At 32.5% G+C, this 14,948-nt stretch overlaps 2 protein-coding genes across 6 annotated transcripts in view; one reads left to right on the top strand and one right to left on the bottom strand.

Annotated features, from left to right (window-relative positions):
• Nucleotides 1-919: 919 nt before the first annotated feature.
• LOC111514020 (uncharacterized) overlaps nt 920-14,948 on the bottom strand; it is a 44,433-nt gene continuing 30,404 nt past the window's right edge. The window contains exons 1-2 of one of the 2 annotated variants that reach the window (XM_023170252.2): nt 3,769-3,914; nt 920-1,497 (exon numbers count right to left, since the gene is read on the bottom strand). In XM_023170252.2, coding sequence (XP_023026020.2) covers nt 1,012-1,497; nt 3,769-3,780 — 498 coding nt within the window. In that variant the 5' untranslated portion in view covers nt 3,781-3,914 and the 3' untranslated portion in view covers nt 920-1,011. Of the gene's footprint in view, nt 1,498-3,768; nt 3,915-14,948 lie in introns of those variants that run through there. The other variant, XM_074169781.1, reaches the window with a different exon arrangement.
• LOC111513998 (uncharacterized) overlaps nt 8,097-14,948 on the top strand; it is a 30,362-nt gene continuing 23,510 nt past the window's right edge. For 2 of the 4 annotated variants that reach the window (XM_074169785.1, XM_074169783.1), the window contains exons 1-2: nt 8,097-8,237; nt 11,402-11,541. The gene's annotated coding sequence lies outside the window, so the exon portion shown is untranslated. Of the gene's footprint in view, nt 8,238-8,361; nt 8,620-11,132; nt 11,542-14,948 lie in introns of those variants that run through there. The other 2 variants (XM_074169784.1, XM_023170233.2) reach the window with 2 other exon arrangements.

The raw sequence follows: 14,948 nt of genomic DNA, 5'->3' as shown, positions 1-14,948 counted from the left end.
CCGTGGAATTTTCTTGGTCGCTCATGCAACGAACTAGTATTTTGTACTCTTTTTGTAAGAACTGATGAGTTATTTCGTATTGTCGCTTCAATTTTCCACTTTTAACAATAACGACAGTTTTATTGCATATAAGGTACACTGGAACCGCTGTAGGCCTATCAGGCAGCGTAAAACAATATTGTTCAATCAATTCTGACAAAAACCGTTTTTAGGGATCCATATCAACGTAGGTACAAGATGTTTCGTATGCCTAACAGAGATTTGAAAATATTTAAATCGCATCAGTCTGATTCGCACACACACAGGTTAGATAGGAAACTTATCAGTAGTATCAGGATTTTTTGCCTTATATAATTGTTACTTTCAGCTCTTTTTTGAAAGTTTTTAATTTGTATTGGTTCTTTTAGGGATTTCAAATCATTTTATATATTATTAGACACTGGACGTCTGAACTAATGAAATTCATCATGAAACATTGTCTATCATGAGAAAGATCTCTTGGACAAATTTTTCGTATTTTCAAATTGTAAATGTCTGTTCTGTTGGGTAGATAGGTGGAATTTTATGTTCGAGATTTTTGAAAAATGTACAATCTGTACATATGAGGTGAATAATCCATGTTTAGTAGCACTAGATATTTGATTTGCATTTATTTTTCTGCTAACAACAGTTTTTTTGTTCTGTTATTCTAATTGCTAGCTCTACAGATAATTTTAGCCATCTTCAGTACTACTTTTGTAGAAGTTTCATATCGAATTTTGATTTTTCCTTTTGCAATTTCATTCCTGAACTTATTTCTACTTCTAGTTGTTTTATAAATTGCCTCCATTACATCTTCTACAGGGCATGTTGAAAATAATAGTTTCAAATATATTGTAACTAACATGAGAATATTATCTAATCAAAATAAAAATACCGATACGATATACAATATTTTATTCATCAACTGAAAACATTCAAAAATATTATGTACAGCACAAATAATACAAAAAACAAATCACTTCCAACACCTTAGTGGATGAGTTTTCCATATCCACCGTACCCCAAGGATAGACCACTTCCGTAAGAAATTGGAGCGGCATATGACTTTATCAGAGGGGCGGACAATACTGGGGCGGCGTAAGACTTGGTCAAGATGGGAGCAGAGTAGGAAATTGGAGCTGCGTAGGATTTGATAATAGGGGCTGACAAAATAGGGGTGGAGTAGGATTTTACGATGGGAGCAGAGATGATTGGAGCGGCATAGGATTTGGTGATTATGGGTGCAGAATAGGAAGAATAATCCAGTCCGTGTCCTTCCAAAGCTAGTCCATGTCCTCCCAAAGCCAGTCCATGTCCTCCCAAAGCAAGTCCATGTCCCAAGTCACCGTAACCGATACCTCCATATCCTCCATAGCCAAGTCCACCATATCCTCCATAGCCAAGACCAAGGACTCCACGTTTTTCCTTCTTTTCTTCAGAGGCTGAAGCGATGGCCAAGGTGGCAACAATAAGAACCTGAAATGTGGCAAATGTATGTAAACAATATTCCCAGCCTATAGATGTGAGAGTGTTAAATGTTTTGCTTCTAGGTCCACTCAAATTGAAATTGCAATCAGATCCTAGGTCAGATATTGCGAGCCTGTTCTCATTTGAATGATTCCAATTATATCGATAATCTTTATTTTCATTCATTGGTTTTTGTTGAAACAAGACTGGTTACAATAGTAGAATATAATAGCTAGAAAGGTTTTCAGCCACTCTGCAATTATTACGCCTTTATGTGGATTGTTCTACTGTTTTGGGGAGTACAACTACATAGAAATAACTCTCAGTATCTGATGAGTGCATTTGCTGGAGTGGGATATCAGTATCAAATACTCTATAAGTAGCCATATTACCAATTTTAAATGTATCTTATCCAACGTTAGGAATGTTTCAGCTTGTTAAGGAATAGGCTACCAATCTTTTTTCACCTGGCAATTTATTCTAGTAATACAGGATAGTTTTGAACCTGAGGAAGGAATACTAACTCCTTCCTTTCCGAGGTGATCGGTTATCGAATGGTTTTGATTATCTTAAAGAATAGATCCACATCATAACTTTGCCTTGTAAATCTACTTTAAATTCTAAGCTAATGAAATGAATTGTTTCCAAACTTGACAAACAGAAGAGAACAGTAAATGTAAGGTATGCAATATTCTGAAAATAGATAATATATCTGCGGAATTTTTAGAACCTCGTGGTCAAAGAAACACACCAAAATTGTTATTTCGATACAAATTCAATCTGCTAGAAGGACTAGAAAAAATGAAAACATTCTCATTATTACAAGTTCAAAACCATTGCCACCAAATACTTGCATAGAAAATTCCTTTACAAGACTGTGATGCAGTCTACATAGATTAAAAAATACCCTGCAAACAATTTATGAAAAAGACCATTACCAGATATATAAAATTAATTGAAGTATGAGATTTATCCAATACGAAAACTAATTATTTTTCTAACAGAAGCCAAAATGATTAAGGGTAACTTTCAATGTAAAATTTCGGCGGTAGCTTTTATCAAAAATACGTGAAATATTTTTCAGCATATTTTCATTTATAATAATGATATGTTTCAATACAGAGCCGAAACGTCTGGTAGATTGAAATAGTTTTGAGCCATTGATAACAATATCTCCAAGAGTATACATATTTGAATATTGAAATTGGGTAATCAAAATATCTTGACAGTAAAAAAAATATTTGTTCAAAGAAACATTTTCTGAATTCATTTTCTTCAAGTATATTGGCAGGACTTGCAAATATACTATAGTTATGGTATTACTAACTTTTCAAAAAAAACTCAACTATCAGACAGAATGTCAAAAAAAGTAATAAAGACTCAACCTAGTTGAGAAGTGATTGTTCATATCTCATCATTTATGATATAATATGGATTCATGAAAAATGAAAGAAAGGAAGTTCAACCCTTTGTGCAATTCTAAAAATTATTAACAAAACTGTGGAATGTATATAGATACAGCTGAAAAAAATATACATATTTCAGGAAATAACTTTTATGATTTTTGAAGTGGACCCTCCCAATAATGGCGTACATATAAAGTCATTTCAAAAATGCCCAAAAAGAATTATTTGCAACTACTGCATTTTACAGGTTTGGTAAATTTACGATCGATTGTCTTCAGAATGAAAAAAAAAAATTGATAACTTTCAATACAAACAGAATGATTCGAATGATTATTGGTATTTTTCAAACAAATATTGCATAAATATCTCTTTGACCTGGCATGAACAAATTAGTGGAAAACACTTTTAGTTTTTCTGACTTCTAGATGAATATTTCGATGAAAATTGAAAGAAAATAATTTTTTTCTTTTTCAATAATTAATCAAGTAGGTAGCACTTCATTGTGAGATTTTCACTGGACAATTTACAAAATCGCATAAGTATTATGAAAACGTTTTCACAGTATAAAAGAGCTTGAGGAAGCTTTTGTACAGCGAAACACGTGTTGCGGTTTTGTAAACTGTCTAGTGAAAATCTCACAACACAGTGGTTCTTGAAAAAGTTGTGGATCTTCATCAAGTATCGGCCAATTCCAATAATAATGAAATATCATTATTTTACTATATTCACCTCATTCATCGAAAATTTACATTGTGACAATACGAAAACCCATTTTTATTATTATTTTGATACGTACACCTCAAAAGAACACCATTTTCACTCTCACACCCTACGTAGACCAACAAAATCCGAGAATCACAATCACTATACTTACCAAAAATTTCATTTTCGCAAAAATGTCTAGTCAAAAACAAAAGTGAACGGTTGGTTTCACTGGAGTGATGTGTGGTGCACTTTGAGCTCCTCATAAGCTTTATATATAGTCATGTGGAAGGGTAAAGCGTTGATTTTTTCATTACGTGTATCATTAAACTAGATCAGCCATCGCTTTTGTCATTAAAAGGAGTTTTACTTTTACTTGTTTCGATATCAGGATAGGCAATACGAATTTTGTGCGTATGTAGTAATTCGTGACAAAAGGTTTGTAGTGGGTATCACGATTTGATGGTTATTTCGAACATCCGACAGTTGATCCTTACACTTATGTAATACAGTCTAGTTCATAAGTGTCATTTCACATACTTTCAGTGCGCCTTCATCATAATTGTATCGTAATTACACACAGTGTAATTCACGATGTGAGCCAATGGTACTAACAAATTGTACTATCAAAATTATGAAAAATGTATGGAGGAGAGATACTTACGTACATGAAAATAAATATTTCGAAATAAAATTTTAAAATATTCATCTCTTCCAACATACCTACAAAGTTCTGGTAAATGCCTCCCGGGCTAATACCACCTTGGATATTGAATTATATCCGACAGACATTCATGCACGATACTTCACATAGATTAGGTCTTGCAGACGTTTCTCGTTTATCCAGCAGTAGAAACATGTTGAAATCATTCAATTAGATCACCTACAGACCGATTTTGAGGTATTACCTCTCATCGGTGCAGGAAAGATTCTACCCAAACAACAATGTGCCTGGGAACTAAGGTATGAATCTTTTCAACTTAAAGAAAGACTGTCACCTAGTAACTAGTTCGAAATCCCACGTGGAATTAGTCGAGGAAGTAGTTGTTTTCCGGCAGACATTTATCAGAACCTACTGAGTAGGTATGTTGGGAGAGATGAATGTTTCGAAATTTTATTTCGAAATCTTCTTTTACGTATGTATCTCTCCTCGATATCGTTTTCATGATTTCGATTTTTGTCAAGAGTATTGGTATATGAGATGTTTCTTTCCCTCTTGGAGCTTTGTTTACGAGATGGAGCTATTACTAGTTAACAGTCTTTCTCTTAGATGAAGGTTTTACATGCAGAATAAAGAGGGGTTAGTTTTTGGTGAATATGTCAAACTATTCCAGTAATTTAAAATTTGAAAAATTATGTTTGAAGAGCAGAAACTTTTCTAAAACAAATCTCAACTGCTGAAACTGGTACACCAATATTTGTAGTTTCAATTGAGCGGTGAAAAAATACGAATACACTAAAATATCCATTCAATATGAACACTCAGGAATGAAAAAATTGGGTACTCTGTGGATAGCTGAATGAATAATAACCCGCTGGCAAAAAAACTTATCTCAATTTGCCCTTTATTATGCTTTTAATAATTGATTTTTTCCCAAATTGAAAGTTATATGAAAAACTTTGCAGATTTTCAAAATTGAAGCCTAGAAATTTTTTTCTTTTCGGAGCCATTGTTTGAAGGCTTCAGAGAAGATCCTCGCTAGCAAAAATTGAAATATATTTCTATTTATTTATGAACAATCGAAGATGTTGTAAAACTAATATCATAAAAGAAGCATTGATAAATATTTTTTTCAAATATTTCGGTAGGCTTATTTTCTTATTGGTGAAAACAACATTTACATGATTTTTTAATTCCACATTCTTATTGTTTAAAAATTGTCCATGGAAAAATACAATTTTATGGTGGGTTCAATAAAATTTGATAAAAGTAACTATTTTTATCATTTCGAGAAAACCAGTTTGAAGAATTGTTTGTTACAGAATGATAGATGGTTGTTTTTATTAAATTTTAAGTTAGTCAAGAGAAAGTGTGAAAAAAATGTATTTAACAGTTTATTCATCAAATGAATAAAGGAAAAATTGAAAAAACTATAATTTTTTCAGAATACAAAGCAGCATTCATTTTAACGGAAAAATCAAATAGTGGATTACCAAATTCTTATTTCATGCTTTGAGTTTTTATTTTTTTAAGAAAAAAGGATTTTTTCTTGTAAATCAATACTTGCATTAGAAACCAGAATCGTCAACGAAAATTCAATTCTCTCATAAGAAATGCATTTGTTTAGAATAATTTTTCAAACAATAAAAACTTAAATTGAAAAAACCATATAAGGATTTTTTTCAAAACAAAGAGTAGCTTTATAAAATAAAAAAAAGTTGTTTTGGAGTGGTTCTTATTTCCACTTTGAATCTAAAAGTAACTTCAATGCAAGATCTACACATCTTTGTAAATAAATTATTTTCAACTTAATTGCTTGAAATAAAATAGTTGTAATTTAGAAGTAACTTTTAGTTTATGAAAAGAGAAATGAAAATTTCTATGTTTTTTATCACTTGAGGAAGCTCTTGTATAGCGAAACACGTGTCGCGGTTTTTGAAAAACCCTTTACAGTGAAAATCATACAATAAACTGTATTGATTTTACATAAAAAATTCACAAAGTTGTTTTGAATGATCGAAAAGTGAAGTTGCGTGAACTGGCTGACATTGTAAAGATATCAAAAGAACGTGTCGGCTTTACATTGCATGATCATTTGACTATGAGAAAGCTCTGTCCACAGTGGGTCCCGCTCGAACTCCCTGTTGACCAAAAACAAGAACATCTTGAAGATTCTGAGCAGTGTTTGGCCATGTTTAAACATAACAAACCGGAATTTTTGCGTTGATAAGTGGCAATAGATGAAACATGAATTCATTACTTGACTCCGGATTCAAAACTATCATCATCTCAGTGGAAAGCAACTGGTGCTCGAAAGCACTATAATGGGCTGGAAAGGTTATGACCTCGGTATTTTGGGATGTGCGTGGTGTAATATTCATAAACTATCTTGAGAAAAGAAATACCATCAAAAATTAATATTATGTACTGTTTTTGTAGCGTTTGAAGGCCTAAATTGCGGAAAGACGACCTAATTTGAAGAAAAAAAATGCAGCTTCATGAAGACAATGCAACTTGCACAAATAAGTGAAAATGATGGCAAAATTGTATGAAATAATAATGATAATGTGTCTTTATTCAATCTAGGATACATACAGATTTTTTTACAATTGGAACATTAATGATCCTAGGGCTGACGTCAAAGGCGAAGTTCAAATCAATAATTCAAAATTACTGATTTGTTCTACCACTTAACCTCACACAAGCTCAACATTATGGCATATGCCTAGAATACAGAATTTGAAAAAAAAAACAATAATATAGACTCTTAACAACTTAGGGATCTGAAATGTATTATTTGATTTATTGCTTCCACAAAACATTTTTATAGTAGTACTTAAAACTAATCACATACATTTTTTTAATTTCGTTTGGAATATCGTTGTACACGTAGCCAATTTGGTAACTGAAGGACCGTTTAAAGAATTCATGATGGTGAATTGGTGGTGTTGAAATACCTTTAAATCGATGTATGAACATGGGTTCCAAATGAAATTTTTTCATATAAGTAAATCGGAATCTTCATTATGATTAATCTGTGAAATAAGCACGTTGCATGCAACCGACCACGCATTGCCATATTTAACCAACCCGTTTCAACCAATTTATTGGAAATACTTTCTCGCCTTCGAACCCCATGAATGAGACGTAAACATGAATTCTGAATTTTTTTTTTGCTCATATGCTTTTGAATCAGCAAAATTTAGGGACAAAACTAAACTATCGCATAACATTATTTTTGTTGCTATTTCCATAAATAATCGTAAGAGTTCCATAAGCCTTTTGAATAAGTTTTTTCACATGTGTTTCGAATCTTAAATTACTTTCTAGAATAAGTCCCAGACGTTTCGCTTGATCTACAATGGACAGGTCCTTGTCAAGTATTTTTATTTTGTCTTCAATCTTCACCCTGACATTTTTTGGCCCAAATATCAAAACATTTAACTTTTTTGGGTTGTTAATTAGACAATGATCAGTTGCAGTTTCAACAAAATTATTGATATCTTTATTAACTTGTGCACAAGCCTTATCAATGTCTTCAGGTTTGAAAGAGATATAGATCTGTGTGTCGTCTGCGTATAAATGAGAAGAACAATGTCCAAGGGAGTTTACGAGCTGGCTGGTATAAATAGAAAAGGGTAGTGGACCTAGGATTGAACATTGTGGCACTCCCGACTTCAATTCTAGAAAATTCGACTTATTGGCTGATACTGTTACACTCTGATATCTTCCCCTCAAATAATTATTGAAGAATTCAACACTATCTGCAGATATTCCTATATGATGCAAAAGTGACATTAGTACGTCATAGTTTATATTGTCAAATGCCTTACTGAAATCAAGAAACATCAGGGCTGTACATAAACCTTTATCTGAAGCTGAGAGAATATTATCGACTATATATGTAACAAGGCGACAGTGCCACTATGTCCTCTTCTATATCCAGATTGTGTCGGCGATAAAATTGATTTTTCATTCAGGTAATTCGTCAGCTGATGATTAATAATTTTTTCTAACACTTTTGACATCGTGGATAAAATGCTTATTGCACGAAGGTCCTTCAGTTCTTTAGGATTAATAGTTTTTGGTAGTGGTAATATAAGAGCCTTCTTCCAATTTGAAGGAAAAACATTATTGGTGAGACACAGTAATTGATGATATGGGTGAAATAAGGAAGAATTACTGGATAGCATAGAAGAATCATTTTGATATTCAAACCATCATATCCAATTGCATTAGTTTTTATTGGACATAGAGTTTGGGATACCAAAGACTGGTCAACTGGGGATAGTTCAAAGTTGGAGTCATGAAGTACATTACTATTATATTGGGATATAATATCAACTGATGGAGAGATATTAGGTGAGGTATTAACAAAAAAATTATTGAATTCATCTAAATTTTGCAAATGAGGTGGAATATCAGCTTTAGCCTTCACGGGTAGAACTCTATTATTTTTTAATATGTTCGAATTGCTCCCGCATATACCATATTTGCCAGATTTGGCTTCCAGCGACTATGGCTGTTCGCAGACCTCAAGAAAATGCTCACCTGTAAGAAATTTCGTCGTTTTTGATTGAGATTACGTTGATGAATGAAGCCAATTTTGAACAAAAAAACGCGTTTTCTTTCTTAGGCCCGGGATTTTTCAGCCCATGTATTAAACGCTGTTACTCTCCGGACACTAGAGCTTATGAACTCCAGATTTCTCCATCTTGTCCACTTTATTTTTGGTCTTGAAAAAGACAATCTATAACGTATTTAAAAAACACTTTATTGTGAGATTTTCACTTAACAGTTTTACAAAACCGCAACACGTGTTTCGCTATACAATGGCTACTTCGAGCGGGAATAAAGATACGCCCAAAAATCCATTGTATGGCGAATCACGTGCTGCATTTTATTTTTGTAAAACTGTTCAGTGAAAAACTCACAATGAAGTGTTTTTTGAATTGAAAAAGAAATCAGATAATCTGGTAGGTGGCATGAATGTCACTTCCAAATATGTTGAAGTTACAAATTTCTGGATTTCTAGTTGTTTGATCTAGGGGTATATTGATCTGTAAGTAAATTTGAGGCTTTGTTTTCTTACTAACTTTTGGATTGTGTCGGCGTTGAAACCATTGGTATGTTCGATCTGTATAATTATTTTAATTGTTAGCAGACAACATAGGAAGTTTTATTTCTCATTTTTCATGATGATCTCCTACCACGTAGTGAAGGCTACATCCATTAATTCCTTGTAATAAATATATTCAAAAATAAGAATAAGTAACACTGATATAAAACTACACATACATATTATAAATGTTTCTTGAGATCCATTCTGATTCAGAAAATCGTCCACAGGAGAAGTTTTTTTTGACAACTCTCAAAAATGTTTTCTTTTTGACCCAACTTTAGCTGGAACAGCAAATTCCAGAAGAATAAGCGTGAACTTTATATTTCACAAGAGGGACGTAAGTCTGGTATTTATTTTCTGTTTTTGGTTATTTGTCTAAAATTGAAATGGTGGAACATTTCTGGCATTCGTTAGATATAATGCTTTTATTAAAGTTCTGAAGTTAGGGAAAGTCACCAACGTCATTTTTGAATCTCTACGTTGGTATACCTGGCATTCATGTACCTTACTTTTTACTTTAGTAAAATTCACCGTCTTTCCGTTTTTTAATTTTTATAAGTCACCTCATATAGTATTCTGAAGTTTCAAATTTGTTTATTCATAAATAACCTATGTGCATTCACATTCTTCTCGCAATAGAAATGGGCCTGATGATGCAATTAAAGTAAATTGATTATCGAAGGTACTGTAATTCATTTTTGGGAAAGAAAGTCTTTGGCCTTCTACTTCTCCATCTTGATACAAAAAATATGGGAATCTTCCAAAGAAAGGAAGGAAGCAATCAATTCCAAAACTAAACTCTATACAAAGATGTGTAGATCAAGCAAAGAAGTAACTTTCAGACACAAACTGGAAGAATTAGCCCTCACGAAGCTGATATTTTCATATAAACATTTAATTTCACGAAAGAAAAATACTGAACGCTGAATTATATGAAAAATACTTTTCTCTATATCATTTGTATTACAAACATTTTTTTGCATCAAGATGGAAAAATAGAAAGCCAGATACTTTCTTTCCCAAAAATTATTGAAAGGGTTATATTTTCAGGAGTGACTAATTTTTGTGAAAGAAAGTTTTTGGCTTTCTACTCCTTCATCTTGATACAAAAAAATCAAGATGGAGTGGTAAGAAACCAAAAACTTTCTTTCCCATTTTTAATAAATTGATGGACGTAGCCATTACTACGTGGTAGGAGGTCAATATAAAAAATGAGAAATAAAACTTCCTATGTTTGTTTACCACTTGTAAATAAAAAATGAGAAATATAACATATAAGTGGTAAAAACAAACATGGAAAGTTTAATTTCTCATTTTCAACATATTTTTTTATTACTTTTCGCTGTATCGAATTAAGATCAGTGTTGAACAATTGTAGGGCATTTTTACTTTTTATAAAAGGAAAATGAATTAGTAAATAATTTTTTATCAGATTCAGATTCATTTATAACTGTTGTTTGTTTCCCTGTTTAATAGTCAAAGAATATATCTTGTTTTCTAAGATTAATCATAATCCCATGAATATGTAAAATTGTGAATTTCATTACTTCAAACTTCAAACAAACAAGTAGAATTGTTATGTAATGGCTTTCAAGTCAATTTACAGCTTTATTGAATACATTGAACATGTGGCTACAAAAATGAAAATAAATTTACGACCAAACTTTTTTGATTCCCTGAGAAATCAAAACATGCGAATATAATTACCCCAAATAACGTACAAATACAGCTGGCAACCCTGGTTCAAATCCAAAGTAAATCATCATATTCAAACTGTCGTTGTTCTCAAATAGAACTTTTCTGTGATGCTCAATATATAAATCGTAGATATGTTTTCCGCGAGAAAAATTAATTTCATCTTTCTCATTCGGCCAAGGACTGTTTTATATCATATAAAGATAATTTCAATCAATTATTGAATGTAATGGAATGTCATCAGGGTCATCTAATGAACACTATATAAAATACCTATGCACTAGACAAGCTGTCTTGATACAGAAATAAATTTCATCTCGTTTTCAGGATTATCGTGCAGCATATTCCAGTCATCGACGTGAATGGTCGGGTATGACATTGAAGCGTTTTTATGATCAACTAGGTATATGAATTAAATTGTTACTATGGAAAAGAAGTGACCCACATCTCAGATTTTATGCAATTAGGTAAGTACAGAAACAAGGTATTAGCAGCGGATATATTGCAATATCTCCGACGATATTTCTTGCGTTTTGAATGTCTTTTTTTCGAGACCTTTGCATTGGCGAAACTTATTAAAAATGTGTGCGACAGACTGTAACGGATATAATTATAGTATGATGACAGTAATTTGACTGAACAAGAAGATAAAATGATAAGAGAACCGTTCGTGAATCACCGCAAACACCCCAGGATTGAAAATGGTATGTATCTACCTATTGTTCTCATATCATGTGAGGGTGCTATAATGAAAGCTGTCACAGAAATGGCAATAATAATGCTATTTGCTTTCGTTATCGACAATTGAAATATTAAAATGATTTCACTTATTTTTCTTCAATGCCTCGATGAAGTGAAATATATTTTAACGAGTCTCTGAAGCAAGGCATTTTTTCTGATATTTAGAAAATTTCTAATATTCCATCAACTTTCAAAATATTTAGCTGTACCTACCTGTTCCAATGACTCACGTCCAATTAATATTTCATCAGCATTCTCAAATATGTTTGAGAAAATAATAACGTAACAAATCGAATTTTATTTGGATACAGCTGACATACTTCCAGGTAACCTGGTTTCCGACAGAAGCATGGCACCAGCACATGTCTGTAGAAGGTTATCAATGATATGATAGAGTTTGAAAGCAGTTTTTCAATTTGTATTGAAATCTATCTCACATAGCTCAACGGGTTATGATCTGTTACGCTCATCGACTCAGGAAACTTCTGGTATACTACATGGTGGCATTCTGGGCCCACTATTGTTCTTATGTAATTTTTTACTTTCTAGAAGTGTAATTTCAGTGCGACGTACATGCATATGCTAATGATTTTCAATTACATATGTCATGTCAATCTAATAATATCTTATAACACCAACATGAACTTGGAATTGGAAAATACACTTTCATTTTCCAAGAATCATGGCCTCCGAATGAATCTTATTCAAACAGCAGCTCTATGCTTAGGATTTGACCTACAAAAAAGGAAGTAACAAACTTCCGTCTCTATCTTGATAATGCGCTTATTTGACGATGGATTTAGCAACAGTTTAGGTGTATATATCGATAACTCTCTTTCCTTCAATGAAGACATAAAACACATTTTCAAAATATGCTTCTTTGAACTGAAATTCTTACAACTAACAAATACAAAATTCTTGCATGGGATCATGGAATTCCATACTTATTGAGATTAGCAACGGTCGGCAATAGGTGGATCGCGGTCTATTTAGGGACCGCCGAATATTGTAATGTGTTGTATACCAAGTATAAATCAATACGTAGGTAAGATATACTTCACCTTCAATTATTGAAATAATATTTTTGAGCCACATAGAATTTAACTTAGTACTTATTTTATTTTAAGTTTCCTAGTTAACTTGTTTTACAAGTACCTAAAACTAATATGGTTTGATCAGGTTCCTATCTAGCCTGTGTGTGCGTGTGTACTTGTGCGAATTAGTAATAATTTTTAATCTTTATTACGCACGAAACATCATTAGGTTGAACTACATACCTACCATTTTTACGGAAATATGTATTGGCAAAAAAAAGGTGTAGTGAAGAGAATCAGGAATAAAAACCCAGGTCTAATATCGTATCAGTGCATAATTCACCAGGTAACCCTTTGTGGTAAACTTAGTGCTATACTGAAAGAAGTGATGAACAGGCTGGTCAAGTTGAATAATTTTATGAGATCTCATTCTGCTCTTCAGCATCGACCTTTCAACGTATTCTGACTTACTGCAACATAACAATGTTCCAAGGTCAAGTTATTGAACGTTTATGGCTAAATTTGCAAAATTTTCTAATTTAAATACGCAGGGAGCCAGAAATCACTTTGAGTTCATCACAACTAACACAATATGCTGGTTGTGGCTTTTCTAAAAGAATGAATATATATTTAAATGCGCTCAGCGCAGAGGTACAAGGAAATGGAAAATTGATATATGATCTGATACAAAGCGAGTCTGCTTTTAGTCGCATCTTTGAAAAAGATATTGCAAGACAAGAATTTATTTATTTTCCGAAAATTCTTGAATATAAAAACATTCTGAAGAAGACTGTAGTGTTTGTAAAATTTCTGGCCGTTCTCAAGAACGAATTTGCTACAAGATTTCAAGACTTTACAGAGATGGACAAGCTATCTTCGTTTCTTAAATCGCCATTCGAAGTTGATGTAGCGGCAGAACGGACAGATGTCGCTGCCAAGTTATTGAATCTGTCAAAGCCATCACATCATATAGTGAAAATTGATTCGCAAGAAGATATGTCTTTGCAAATGTATAAAACGGTATGCACTGAAGAATTTTGGGCCAAACATGTCCCAGAAAAATATGAAAATTGCAAGAAACTAGCTATAAATTTGGCCACTACGTTTAGCTCGACATACGAATACGAAAGATTTTTCTCAAAGAATTTTTTAAAAAATATCGTTCAAGATTAACGAACGCCTACCTAGAATACACACTTCGAATTTGCTGTTCCTCTCGAGATCCAAATTATAAAAAACTGGCTCAAGACCGTCTATGTAGTTTCTCACATCAAATTTAGGTCTTGTGTTTTATAATTCAGAATTTTATTTGAAAAAAAAATAGTACATAGGTAGCACTTAATCATTATCAATTCTTTTTTCTGGACCTCGTTAAAATTATCCCACAGTATCCAGACCCCACCTAAAACTACTTGCCGACCCCTGGATTAGATCATCTGGATATTGAGTTTAGAATTCGTTATCGCATATCTGTATTTTTTTATAAACTATTGGAAAGTTAAACTCCTGATTACTTATACAGATTAATTAGCAAACGGTCCGATAATTATTCTAACAACTTGAGAAAAGATACATTTACTGTTCCACATCATACCACCACTAAATTTGAGGTATGTTTTTTCTTCTTTGGACCGAACTATCTGAATAGCATATATTAATTTTTCAATATATCAATTAGAAAAACTTTGGAAACTCATTTCGTAGATGTTCAGAAACGTTTGTAACTTTTCTTTTTGTTTCAATAGTACCATTATCATATTGTTTTTCCGTGTATTGTAACTGTTATCTATAGTTATATTGTATGCTAATTTTTGCTTTTTTATGGGACGAGTGGAAGATAGCCCTCGGCTAACCCTTTTCCCTTTGTGTTTAATACTTGTTTTTGCACAATAAGCTTTATTATCATCATTAGCAATATTTTTCACAGAGGATCGTCCTCAATGGTATTTGTTTCCTGTACGGGATAAATTCAAGTTAAAGAAACGATTATTGTTTTTTATGTTGGGTTAGGGGTTCCAAACATTTATTGACTGTGTTACAAGTTTTGATTATTACTGCTTTTTGTATCTGTGTGTGTGTGAATGGGTGGATGCTTATTT

The sequence above is a fragment of the Leptinotarsa decemlineata genome, unplaced genomic scaffold, assembly GCF_025532065.1.
Source record: "Leptinotarsa decemlineata unplaced genomic scaffold, Ldec_3_MD MMD2_P_RNA_scaffold_6, whole genome shotgun sequence".
NCBI lineage: Eukaryota > Metazoa > Arthropoda > Insecta > Coleoptera > Chrysomelidae > Leptinotarsa > Leptinotarsa decemlineata.
This window is presented reverse-complemented; position numbering and strand designations above follow the sequence as displayed.